The sequence below is a fragment of the Odontesthes bonariensis genome, chromosome 15, assembly GCF_027942865.1.
Source record: "Odontesthes bonariensis isolate fOdoBon6 chromosome 15, fOdoBon6.hap1, whole genome shotgun sequence".
Taxonomy (NCBI): domain Eukaryota; kingdom Metazoa; phylum Chordata; class Actinopteri; order Atheriniformes; family Atherinopsidae; genus Odontesthes; species Odontesthes bonariensis.
The window spans coordinates 18,541,903-18,556,141 of NC_134520.1; the positions used below are offsets into that span (position 1 = coordinate 18,541,903).

General features: G+C 41.2%; 1 protein-coding gene across 2 annotated transcripts in view; it reads right to left on the reverse strand.

Moving 5' to 3' along the window:
• The window catches only part of ttc39a (tetratricopeptide repeat domain 39A), a 28,684-nt gene that overhangs the window by 13,838 nt on the left and 607 nt on the right, over positions 1-14,239 (reverse strand). Inside the window, exons 2-5 of one of the 2 annotated variants that reach the window (XM_075485327.1) lie at positions 13,265-13,315; positions 13,036-13,080; positions 12,692-12,736; positions 5,899-6,003 (exon numbers count right to left, since the gene is read on the reverse strand). In XM_075485327.1, the coding sequence (XP_075341442.1) occupies positions 5,899-6,003; positions 12,692-12,736; positions 13,036-13,080; positions 13,265-13,315 (246 nt within the window). Of the gene's footprint in view, positions 1-5,898; positions 6,004-10,141; positions 10,339-12,691; positions 12,737-13,035; positions 13,081-13,264; positions 13,316-14,239 lie in introns of those variants that run through there. The other variant, XM_075485328.1, reaches the window with a different exon arrangement.

Sequence of the window (14,239 nt, forward strand, 5' to 3'; positions counted from 1 at the left end):
ATTATAACATGATGTTCTACTCACCCCTGCTTGTTGTTGAACATTTGGAGCTGTTCCGAAGATATTCGAGAGGCGTCTGGCTGCTCTCTTGAGATATTCGGCCATGAAATGGTTTCCTATGGGCAAGCTTATACAGGCACAAACTATGCTGTTTATAATTTATTAATTACTGTACACTAGCACTGATAACGTGGAGGTGCGTCGCTTACTTAAAAAAATCCAGGTTACTGTAATTTTGATTTTTTTGTCGTAAAGTGGGTGTTACTGACGTCCTCGTCGTGCTACTGCCACAGACAGCCCACAGACCTGCTGCCTATTTATTCATTCGGCTAAAATTCAAAATTAGTAACCCGGATTTTTTTAAGTAAGCGACGCACCTCCACGTTATCAGTGCTAGTGTAGAGTAATTAATAAATTATAAACAGCATAGTTTGTGCCTGTATAAGCTTGCCCATAGGAAACCGTTTCATGGCCGAATATCTCAAGAGAGCAGCCAGACGCCTCTCGAATATCTTCGGAACAGCTCCAAATGACCAACAACAAGCAGGGGTGAGTAGAACATCATGTTATAATGTGAAATCAAGGGCCCAATGTCAAAAAACCGGTCTTATCCTTTAAGTGGCCAAGCAAACGATTTGTTCTCGAAACAGCCACAAGCAGAGCATGCACATGCACACATGTATATACTCGCTGAAAGTGCGCCTCAGCTTCTGGAAGGGACAGCAATGGTGAGAAGATTATCAAGAAAGAAATCAGGACACCAACAGCAGAGTCAGGTGGTGCCAGGGTAGATTTACACAGATTAATCTTCAGGTTGGCAGCAGAGTATTTTATGCAACACCACATCTGTAAATTTGGGTCTGAGCTAAGAAGTCAAATCAATTATAATCGCACTACATCTTGGCTCATTGTAACGAAGGCAAAAAAACAAACTACATATGTCTGCCAAGCTAGCTTTAGTACAAAATCAGCAACACAAAGTACAGGCTGACAGGACAAAAACAACTGTAAGACATACTGAAAAGAAGCACTGAGGAGTGGCCCACAGCCCTCAAGAGCCGAGGTGGAGGAAGATATAATAGCACCAGTGTGATACAGGTTCTGATAATAGCACCAGAGAATAGGAAGTGAACAAAGGAGTAACTTGATAACAGTGACAGAGGACAAAACTTGAGGCGGGGCGTGAGTCTGAGGTGGAATTTTGGAGTTTGTGAATGCAACTCAAAGCAGCTCGTTATATAAAATCTCAGCCAGCCCTCCTGTGGATACAAATACGGTCATGTAAAAAAAGAAAAGTAAATCCTCTTTCAATCTTAAGCTTTTCTGAATCAGGACATTTGGAAAAAAAATCATCTGGTCCTTACCGTGCCATAAAATCAGGTAAATACAACATCGAATAAACAACAGCATGTTGCTTATTGTAGATGGCATTATTTATTTACATGAGCTTAGCCAAAATGCAGAAGTAATGTGTGAAAAACAAGCACACCCCATGACTCAATCATTTTCTGAACCACCTCAGCAGTAACTTGACGGTTTTCGGTATGATTTTATCGGTCTGGCATCAATGTAGAGTAATTTCTGTCTACTTGTCTTTACAATATTGCTTCAGTTCATTAAAGTTTACAGTCATTTGATTGTTCTATCATTTCTTGATAACCTTAAAATGAAAAACTTCAAAGAGTTAACTTTCTTTTTCACATGACCACATCCGTTTCTGGCCCATCACTGAGCAATAGACTGGAAAGCTTCCACGGGGGAAATCCACGTTCCACTTTCATTGCTCTTTTTACAGTCAGTGAAAACATTTCACATCTGTTTGCTGGAGATTGCTGCCCTTCGTGTGGGTGACCAGAGTTCGAATCCTGACCTCAACGCCTGCATGAAAGGTACCACCTCCAGTAGGGGTCCTCAGACAAGACTACAAAACCTGCCTACCTGGGATATGAGTGCAAGTTGCTTTGGATAAAAGCGACTGCCAAAATGCATAAACATAAACATTCATTTTGGATAATATGCTAATTTAGCCAATGGCGTCATTTTTAAGCATAAACACATCCCTGCTCTTTAATCTGGCTTTCGCATGTGGAGTGACTCGACCGTACCAGTGAAGTACAAAGAAGCTAAGAGTCCATCGTAATGTGAGCACTTCTCCTAAGGTAGTCAATTTTTTTATCATGATGTCTGGATTGTGTCAGATCTTTCAACAAAATGTAACCTGGAAAAAGCAAAACACAAAGTGACATTTCAAATATCAGATTGTGTGTTCTGAAGCAAAAATTGTGTCCAACACCAGCGGAAAAGGGCCCTGTGGCCCCTTGGTCGCTAAATAAGAAAACTACAAAACTAGTTTACAGCTGACCAAGATAGTGCCCTACCCGGGCAGGCCTGATGACAGCCAGGTGATCTGCATCATTCAAACGGAGCTTTTCATCAGAGGCGAGATGTGAGGCCGAGCGGAGTTTTGTGTCGTGTATTTTGGAAACACAGAAAACAACACTGTGAAAAGAGAACAACCATATTTGTTGAAAAAAAATTGTTCGCAGACCGTTTAAAAAGCAGTTACGAGGAAAAGGTGCGAGGCAAACTCTCCAATGCAAGATGCATGAAAGTTTCAAGAAACAAGAAATACGAGAAAGAGCAGAAATGGGCGATGTCTGCATGTCTGTGACAAGATAAAAGAATAAACGTTGGTATGCCTGCATTTTACATACATCACAGGAATACAATGGCAATGTGAAGAAATGGCAGCCCATGTTTTTCCAAGTTTGTTTTTTAATATCTTTGTTTCATGTGGCGTTTTTTTTTTTTTAATGGAAAACCAACAAGAAGTGTTAAATAAAACAAAAACATCTGGAGGTTTTAAACCGTGAAAAATAAATAATCAAAGAATATTCTTAAATGTCAAGAAGAACACCACATGAAATAAGAATAGGTACTTCTCTGCCCCTTCGGTGGTATATGGATTTTCTCTTGATTCGGACATCTTACGGTGTCTCTGGGGAGTCCTTACACTTAAGTAAGATAGCTTGCTGAGCTCACAAGTAAGTAAAAGCCATCATGTGTGGTTTTGTTTTCAGTCTGGGTCAATGCTGAAAAAACAGCAGTGAAAAGAGCTTGCCTCAGTTTGATAGAGAAAGGCTTCTGAACTAGCTTGAAAAATGTCAAATGTCTGATGTCAGAAACTTTAATGCCGGACATGTCAAATGCATGTGCAGTAATTAAACTCTTATCACATGTCGCATTCAGGCTAATTTTGGTTCTGGAAAAGTGGACACGATCGTCGACCTTTGATTACAAAAGTGCATGTCCAGATCGCAGGGAAGATGAGGGGATGTGAATGAAAACTGAATCCAAAACGTCCTCTTTAAGCTCAAAATGTCGGGAAAGTTATCGTTTGTTTCTTAGAGCTGCTGCAAAGCCATTTTGAAATAAGGCTGCAACAAGCAATAAACACTTACATAGAAACATATGTGAGCTAGAATAGCAATCAAAACAACTGTTTGTTGGTGTTACTAAAGATTTTAGTCAACTGTGAGACACAGGCAGAGTCATGGTCAATATGTAGGGCATTTCGAGCTTTATTTGTGCCAAATCTGATCACGTTATCAGCCACAGAGGAAGCAAACAGATGATTAACTGCAACGACAGCAGACCTCAAAGTGAGAAAGTCTGCAGTTCAGAGCTGTTCCTGAACTGAGCCCAAAACTGGGCTACTGATGGAGGCTTCAGAAGCAAGACACACTGCAGCACCTGAAAGGATAGGCTGAGAAACTGGGCCACCAATATACTGTAGATCTCTATTGTACCCCCAGCTGGAGTGTTCAAGGTAGAAAAGCCTCCAATACATCACACAGGACATATGTGCAGCACAGTAGTGGTACGACATATTAAACAGAGACAGTTCCCCACATGCTTGAAGTAATGCTCGTTTCATTGCAAATATAACTTATGATGTAGAAATCAAAAGTCTCGGTGCGACCATAAGGTCGAGTGGTCAGAGAGTCAGAGCTTTTAAAAAGGATAGAAACAGGGACACAGAACAAAAACAGAAGAAAACCTTTTTTTGGAAGGAGAGTCAATTTAATTCGATTTATCTTTTCCAACAGAGGACAGAGACAGATGGGAACATTTTGGATAACATTTGCTTTGCTCGAACAAACCTCCTATGGAGGAAATTGAATTTGAATACCTTTCCAATTTCTCCGACGACAAAAATCTAAAGATAGTTTAAATATTTTCTTGCCGCCTTCAATTGGAAAAATAGATGGCTTAAAGTGTCACAACTAAATGGATAAAGTTTGTTTTTTATTCGGATCAGATTAATTTTCCAAACAACTGACTGAAAAAAAAGTCCGGCACAATGAAGGATTCTTATGAGGACATTACATGCAATCGCTTGCATATACACTCAACTCCTCCTAACCTCTATATACCTTTACTCTGCATACAACACATTGTTCCTCACCATGTTTTGGGGAATATTAGATGTTAAATAATAGACATATTTCATTTAAAAAAAATTAACAAGTCCCTTTTGTTCAGGAGATAGGACAGGAAGAGGAATATCCCCCCCAAATCAGCATTGTTGAGAATCTTTACCTGTTCTGAGTAACGAACTAGATCTTGGAGAAGCATAATCTCTTGGGTGTATATAGTCTTACACAATAGGACCATACAGGCGGAGTTGACTGCGCAGTGAGTCAACAAAGGCAGAAGTTACCAAGCATAGAAAGGGAGTTTGAAATATCAGATGGGAACCTGTCGAGTCCTTGAGCTTTACTCAACTTAGTAAACGGTGTTGGATGTTGGAGGGGATTTGCCTGCTGTGCCTCAAGAAGTTGGCATTTACTGTACAGTCTGAAGTGTTCACCATCTTTCTCAACATGTGCATAAAAAATACCCCTGCTTCGGTGTAAATTACTTTTAATCTTCAAGCAGTCAGTGTTGCTTCGCGCATATTAAGCAGATGTTGGTATGTTAGCTCTGTTGCCACCAACAGCTGTAGAGCTTTCCTCTGCTGAGGCCTTTGAGGCTCGCTTCCCTGACCTGGAGATCTTTTTCTGCCGTGGTGCTGCTGCTGTTCTTTGTAAAGTGTTGGGAACACAAAAAAAACATACTCGGGGTATATTCTGGGGTTGCAGCCAGAATCAAAGAGAACAGACAGACTGACATGGGGAAAATCAGAGAAACAGGACTGTTAATAAAAACATACAGTGGCTGACAACACAAAGGTGGCAACAGTACGGGCTGAATGGACAACGACAACTTGTCACTTATAGGTTGGCACATCCTTGATAAGTCTCCTTGCCTTCTTTCCTCGCCCCCTTAGTCCCCACCACATGTGACCTGAGCCGAGATTTGGCGAAACGGGACATTCGTGCTTTGGCTTCGATCCTTTAAAAGTCACATGCATTTTTTTTTCACGTGTCACATCTGCTTTTATTTGGTTAGAGTCAGATTACTGCTGACCAATTTACATTTACAGGGTGGTATAATGTGTTACAAAAGATTTCTGTAAAGGACAAACCTCTGCATTCTTACTCGGTACAACAAAACCATGCTCGGGCATCGCAGGGTTTTGAGTTACTCCCTGCAGCTCACAATGCAGGGATGCTGCGTCATGTCCAGGTTTAGTTTACTGGGACCCAAAAGTCAACCCAAATTAATCCAAGCCTTCTTTTGTCATACTGAGCTTTCCTTCTAAGACATGTCAAACTGTCTTGTGAGCACATCCTGCTTCCTGTTCAAAACGTTTCCTTAAAACACCAAGAATACTATTGCTCGTACAAACAAAGGCTGTAGAGGCTTTTGATTCATTATATTTTTCCATTATAATCACAAAGCCAGGTGATAAACGGCAGCTGTGTTAACTTCTGATTCAGGCTGTGCTCTTACCTGCATCTGAGGCGGGCCTGCGCCTCCTCAAAGTCATTCCTGAGGAACAGATCCAGGGCGGCCATACAGTCCTCCAGAGCCAGTGACAGGTCGGACCGCGAGCTCCTGAGGAACCAGAAACAATCACAACATCTAAATGAAGCGGTGCAGAAAAATAAACTATCAGTACCAGGATGGAGGTGGTGAGCATTAGCTTGGTTACTGGTTGATAGAGCAGTTTAATTCAAATTCGACATATTTGACAGAATCAGACATATCATTTTAATACAGTTTTTAAATCTGCTTGCTGCGCCACAAAAAAAAGGTCAAACATAGATTTTTTACAACAATAAAACTTTGATTAGCTTTTCTCTAAAATGAAACTGGGGGAAAAACTAAAAAAAAGATTCACATCGCTACACTGCGACCCCCTTCAGGTCTTCATTCTGCAAGAGCTCACTCACATGCTCCTCCCGTCTTTAATCCTTTGCACTCAACAAACAGAGAAAGAAAGAACAACACAAACACTGTGAGCCAGGTGCCACTGACGATGCATTACACGACAAATTACACAAGGAACCAGCATAAATTACGACACATTTGCAAAATTGCAAGGTCTGGCAGCTGTTTTGAACTGGATCCTTTATTACACGTGAAAAAAGGCGGCAATGCCAAACCATGATAATGTTGCTTTTTATTTATTCCATCTTGCACATGACCCTAACCCACGTGACATGTCCATAATGTGCCCAAGCAGAGCAGACGTTATGACTGAGACTCATTTACCGTTAAAGGTAAATCTAATTTCTGTCTAACAGCTGTAATACAGTCAGTCAGTGGGCCATTACTTGTTTAACACAAAAAAGTTTTGACCTCAGCAGGAAGCATTAGACTGAGGAATACAGGAGCAGAAACTGAGCAAACACATCTACAACTAATGTGTGTAACAGCGATGACTAATACACTTCACATTCCTGTCCATTCGGAACACAGAGGAACAATAAAGTCATCTCATACGAGCACACACCACCACCACGACACAAGCACACACAACTCTGTGCAGCTCCGGCTAATGACATGCGGGTGACTGCTGTGTTCACCATATGACTAGCAGCAAGCTGAGCTTCCTGATAACAGCCCAGAAACAACTGCTTTGAGGTAAACACACAAATGCATAATCATGGGCTGTTTTGGGGCATGATAGATGCATCTGCGAGACTTCCAAATCAGCCACCGAGGTGGCAGCCATAGGTTTCAGTGACCATCTATGAAGACATATGTAACCAAAACTATGTAACCATGTAACGACTTGTCTCGGTAAGGTTATGAGGGAAAATCAGCTCCAACTAAATTACACGCAAAAAAAAAAAAAAAAAACTATTACAAAATACTGTCGGATCATTAAAAAATATCATTATTGACTTGTGCTAAATTCAGCTGTTATATAACTGAGTGCCTACTGACAATAAATGAAAAGGCAGATCAATAACAACTCTTATCTGAAGCGGGGGGGTTAAAACAAGGGAACATACTGTATGTACATTTAAATCATTGATTTTTAGAATAACGCTGTAACTGGTGCATCTGCTGTCACGTGTCCTCCAGCATGTGGCTAAACTTCATGTAGGCGGCCTGTCCAAACTGAGATTTCTCCGTTGGTTCGTCTTTATGTGAGAAGAGCTCGGCCGACTGCCTGCTGTCAAGTTGCCATGCTTTGCTCTTTAACTTGAGCCATTTTTTGTCTTTCCTAAAAACGATCTCAAACATCTCGAAAAGGGAAACGGCGTTGCAACACGTGGTTACTCGACAAGTGTGTTTCAGCAGCTGCATTACAATTGCATTTATATTTGAGTCAGCAGAAAGTTAAAGTTAAACAGTTTCAAATCCGTAAAAAAAAATTGGGAAAAAAATAAATGAAAACAACTTCATCACTGTTTATTTAGTCAAGCTGTGTGAAATGTTTTAAATGTGAGTGCTGAATTTGTATTTTACCGGATGGAGTTCCATCATGTTGTTAGAACTCTGAATCTATGAGTTATTCTGGGTAAATATGTTTCACCAATGCTTTCATTTTGTGATGCACCACCCTTGATAAATCGCAGCGTATAGTTTGGATGTGTCAGCTGAGCTTCATTTTCTGTGCCACAGACACTTAGTTCAGCTTGGTTGGAAGTTAAAAGTGCAAAATGAAATGCATTGCCCCTCGGCCATCGTCATCAGACGTCATCATCGAGTGTAACCAGATGATGGATATTAGACCAAGTATTTGTGCGTGGGTCATTGGAGCAGTTGAAAAATTCTGCTACCCCCGTTTGCTCTGCATGCAATCAAAGCCTGCTCAGAATCAACTGCAGGACCCCTAAAGGACCACAAACGAAAACAACAAAGGTTCCGGTTTAAAACTGTGTCCCAGGTCTATGGATTGTGCAAAGTAAGAATTCAAAGTAATTTGTCACATACACAGGCATACAGAGTGTACGTAGACATCCGTCAATAGAGATTACGAGTAGCCTCGCTTATCTTTTAGAAAGTTGCAAGTATAGCACATACAATGCTTTGCAACGAACACAGCTTTGATTAACATTCCCCTGGACAATGGCCATTATTTCCACATCAGTTCTTTGCTTTAGGTCTCTTATAGACCAAAATGTATAGACTGGTTTTAGATGATATTTTAAAAAGAAACATATACCCCAACATTTACAGGATTACTACATTAGGAGCAAGCTATTTTTGACTTTAGCTCCTAAAAGAACCAGGTGAGAAAAAGTAAACCTAAACATAATGCTTAACTGATAATGTATAGAAAGATCTTTGCATGTTAAGAATAAGAACGCACAATGCACGCTCCGTGGACAGAAACTAGTCATGTTGCTGTGTTAGCACAATTATTGTCCTTGTTTTATCCCCTGTTACACTGCGAGCTCAATTATTCAATGTCCTTACAATAAAAGCAGAATAAAACTGTGGAGCCATGGTTACGAAAGTCACTGGTGCTATACCTGCTCAGAAGAGCAATAGGTTATTCCTGTGTGAGTGGAAATATGGATGCTGAATCCATCAATCAATCAATGTCTAGGGACTATCCACACATCTCCCAAACCTTCACTTTTGTTCCTCAAATAGCCTTAATCCAAACTAAATGTCCACTAAACGTGTAAGGGACACGCACTGAACTAATTGCTCAGCTGGATTTGAAAACAACAACCCTCGACGCTCGTATGAGGCGCAGTAATCATCGTGCGGCTCGTGGCGGTCTGTTTGGCTCAGCAACACAAACACTGATAAACCGCACCAAATCTGCTCAACAAAGTCTAATCACAAAATAACTGATTAGAAAGACTTCTCAATGATTTCAACTTAAACACAGACGGTCCCAAGAGTTTTTGCTCTCTCTGGAGTGGAACTGGCACAACTCTCCAACACTTGCTGGAGCCTAATCACCTGTTAAATTCAGACAACAAGCATAACCTAATGGACAACGTTGTTGTTTGAATATCTTAGATTAATGCTGAAATCTCTTCAGTAAAGTAACAAAGGTCAGTGTGTTGCCAGAGGCAATGACAGTCAAACAGACAAACAATCTTTATGGCTTTATAATTTCTTTCAATCCGGAAAGATGGCTGATTGAAAAACAAGATTTTGGCAGCTTCAGCACTATCTGACGCTCGAGGACACTGAGAAGGAAATGAGGCCATTGGCAAAAAAATGATCATACAGCACAGGACTGTCTTTCAAATGGAGGGAATAGTTGGCAATTGAGTGGAGCAAAGAAAGGGCCTGACGACCAACAGATCGAGGAGAGCCCGTTCGGTTCAGGATGTGCATACCACACATTGTCCCAATAATTTAATAGAGTTTCAAGTCAGCATTTCTGAGTTAATTTCTCCAGGGAGAAACTTGCACAATGATGATCATTATCAGGCAAATGCACACGTAAAACCACCTCCTCGTATGCTCCTGCAAACCTAATATGCAATTAAACACTCAAGCAGCCTCACAAGAGTGACAAAGCACTAGTTTGTCGACTCTGCTACACAGAGCCTTCAGCACATTCATTCCATTGATATAAGACGTCCAGAGGTCGAATTGTGATACAAAACAGCTCCAAACATTGACCGAGCGAGTTTGTCAACATGCCTTAGAGTCATGACTTGGACACACACACACATACATAGCTCCCCTCGTGATAAAGCAGAAAAAACACTTCCAGAGTATCTTACAGGGGCAAACACGTCATCCCAGCATGCGGCGAGAATCTTACCCATTTGACAGAGCTTCTTCCTCTCCTGACATTTTCATCTGGCAAAGACTGTGTGAAAGAAAGAGACACAGGGACAGAAGAAGAGGTACAGAAAATTGCAGAAGTGAGCCTTGGGCCTTCACAAGCAATGCTGTGTAATGATCTGTGTCTCTCTCTGTGGCTGCAGACACAAGAGCAGGACCAGAAAAAGGGCAGAGAGACAGAGAAAGAGGGAGGGAGAGGAGGAGGAATGAATGAGAGAGGGAGGGAGGAAGAGGTGGATGAAGCAGCAGCAACAGCCCGTAATAAGATTGGGATGACTATCACACATGAGGGGAGACCACACAATCTTTCTGCCCCTAACACACACACACACACACACACACAAAACCTATCCCACCTCTTCCGATCGTCAGCCTCGTGCTACAAACACTGCAGCCTCTGTTCTGATTGGTCAAAGTCAAATCAGAGGTGGGGCTAAAATGTCCACCACTTCACAGCTTGAGGACTTTTATATAAGAGACGGAACTACTGAATAAGATAAAGAAAGAGTGAGAGCTAAAAGGAGGAACCTCAGCTGCAGTCATGAAACCTTCATATCGCAAAACCATGGAGAGAAAGAGATAGAAAAAGGGAGTGATGAAGTGTTGCGTGCTGGTCAGGTCTGCTGCAGTGGCACAGAGTGAACACTGCAGAGAGCCCGGAAACAGAGGACACGGATGCAGCACGGCTGCTCCAACTGACGCGAAATCGTGAATGGAGTTCAGGCACGGTGCCAGGTGTAGCAGCGTCCGATCGCCATAAACAAAGGATTACCACTCAGCCACCAGGTGTGGGTGTGTGAGAGAACAGAACATTTCCGAGAGGACTGACGCATCTCACACGAGCATTTCATTTCAAAATCTGTGGCAACTTGAGATGTGCTGCGTGGCAAATGGGCCATTCAAACAGTGCATATTGTGACGTGACACAAAGCAGAGGAAGCACAGATGATTAATTAGATTTAAAATGTTTAATCTGTATTTAGTTTTGGTAGTTTCTTTAAAGTAAAAAAAAAAAAAATGCATTAATGCAAAAGAACCATCCTTCGTAGTGTTAATGATATCTGTGCCTTGTGTCTCCTCATTGGCTTCAAGTCTCAGATCTGGTGGCTACATACATGGGCTGTTTCTGGTAAGGCAGACACTGAGGGGCCAAAAGCAGAGGGGCAGGGGGCCCCTCGACCCCCTACACTCATGTTCCACATTCTTCTTAGTTGTGGATCACATATTTTTCTTTTTTCACGCGATTCCGCCCACTCTTAGATGTGAGGTAAAATAAACCAGATATTTTTGCTACATCTTTTCTGTTTTCAGCCCCGTCTTTATGACTTTGTCTTTAGGACGCAGCAGCGTGCTCGGACACTGCTGTGATGTGTGGATCAAACCAGAGTGAGCGTGAAGATAATGTGAGAACATCTGCCGTAAAATGGAGGTCAAACCTTTCGTCGATGTAACCATCCGACGCTCACCAGCAAATCCCCCCCAAAAAAACAAAAAAAACAGCTAAAAGAGAGGAAGTGGAGGGCTTTGAAATTGCTCAATGAAAGCTGAGATTATAGTCCCACTGAAATGTTGTCAGGGAATTTGAAATTGGCAGAACACGCAGGGGAAGCTTGAAAATACTGTAGAAGAACAAATTACAACAGAACAACATAAAGGCCTAACAGGAAGTCATAACAGACCAATCCACTCTTAGTGCTGCATTGAAACAGCCATTGAAACAATTCTGCCTTTTTTCAATCAGCTTCAAATCGTTTCACTAATTTCTTTTTCAACTTCAATGTGACAATATGCTTCTTGACTCTTTTAACATTCAATTTAGGGTTCCAATTAAGCTGGCATATCCTTTCCATTACACCCTTTTAGAATGACTCAGCAAAATTTCAAGACTTTTCATTCTGCTTGAAATCCTTTTGTTGTTTTTAACCCTTCAGCTTTTTTTTGCTCAAACTTCTGCCATTTTTTCAGCCATTTAAACAATTCTGCCTTTTTTCAATCAGCTTCAAATCGTTTCACTAATTTCTTTTTCAACTTCAATGTGACAATGTGCTTCTGGACTCTTTTAACATTCAATTTAGGGTTCCAATGAAGCCGGCATATCTGTAAAACGCCTTCTGTCAGCTCAGGGTGCCTTACAGTTTCAAAATGCTCATCTTACCCACAAATACTATTGCTGTTGATAAAACAGACTGAAGCATTACATACAGAGCAGCCAGGCTCTATACCCCACATACACAACCACACATATATATATATATATATATATATAAAGTACACATCATTATTACACAGCTGCAAACACTAAGTGGCTGTGTGTTAAAAAACAACTCATAGAAAATGCCATTTCATTCCTTCCTGTAGCTACAAAGAAAGAGCAAATAGAGCAGTTAAAAAGAAAAAACAGCATGAATAAAATCCCAGATTTATTCAATTTACTTATAACCAAACACGACTGGACTTTCAGAGCCTTTTTGTCATCAAACCCTTAGTTGTGCTGTGTGACCAGTGTGCGTACAGAGGCTGGTCTTACCCGTGAGGTGGATCTGGAGCATCTTTGTTTTCGGTTAGGTGTAACCTGAAACACAGGAACAAAAATCGAGTCTCAGGGGATGAAAACCAGCAAAGGGCGCAGCTATTGTGCGAGGAACGCGATCGTGGGAGCCCTAGAAACACGGACAGCGATACACGCAGACACTCCCAGACTGCTTGCGTCTTAAACGATGATTTTGCAGATTTCTGCAGATATTAACTTGACAGTTTGGGGAAATCTGTGGCGGCAGTCCGATATGGGAGCGGGCTGTGGGAAAGTTTCGGTGGCTAATTTGAAAGATGTAACGACGGCCTAAATTTCCCAGATTGACTAAAGACACTTACTTGAAGTCAGTGATGATGGGATCCACGTCTGGAATGTTTGACATCCTGCAATAAATGCAAACAGGTCCGTTTAAGTTTCTACAGGTGTTGGCAGTTGAAATGAAAAGGTTCAAACACATTAATACAGTGTCGTAAGCAGGCTTTGTCTTGTTTTGTTTTTTTCTTTGTCACGCTCCTTATTGTTGCCGACAGCGAGAAGAAATGACTGTACGAAACAATGTGAACATACCGGCTCGGGGAGTTCGGGCTGACAGGGATGTCTTGAGGCTGCACAGCACCCCTGTGAAGATGTCAAAAGAGGCCAGATTAGAGAGACTGCAGGAAACTATCTCACTCTGGTTTGAGGATGGAGTTTCCTCGGAATTGTTTAAAATCAAACATGCTCTCAGAGACAAACTGCACTGGAAAATGAGGCTTTGGCGGCTGAAACAGTGAAACAATGCTGACATTATCGTCATCAGAAGTAAACAAGGTACCTGATAGCGAGGAAACAAAAGTTGGTTGTGTCCCTTACGACTGCTGCGATACCATCATTACAGAATTACTACTGACTCATTAACGTGTAAACTGCAAACCAAAGAGCTGGACCCTCGCAAGACAAATCTGAGGGATCATGACGGGATTAATGCAGAAACCACATGCACACATGTAGCAAATTTGAGATGTTAATTCGACTGTATTCCGGCCTCAAAGTAATTCTTAAAACGAAATCATCTGAGCAGTTTATAGGTGAGAAGTTTTCCAAAGGGGCCCATCTAAATACTAGTTTTAAAAAAAAAAATTTTTTTTTTGGAAACCACTCTGAATGATGACAATGTAAGTAGGTACGGATAGATAAACAGCAAGTGTATATGATAAACTTTACACATCCCCATATTATATATTACAAAATAACATGCACCGCAATAAAGTCCAAAACCTTCTATGGAATAGCAACATACAAAAAGTACACACAAAAAAAAAACAAAAAACATCATAATCTAATCTTCCAAAAGGATGTCCTTTTTGTGTGGGTGTAATAGATTAGGCTTACAGTGTAAAATAACAAATAGCTGAAATAACTAGGTTAGGTTCAAGTACCCAGAAAGACAACTTAGTAGTGTATTTAGAACAGCCTTTGGGTAAATGTAGGATCAGAAGCATTAACTTAGATAACCATGTCATCAAAAGAATTCCACTTTTCATTAGATTTACGTCCGCAATC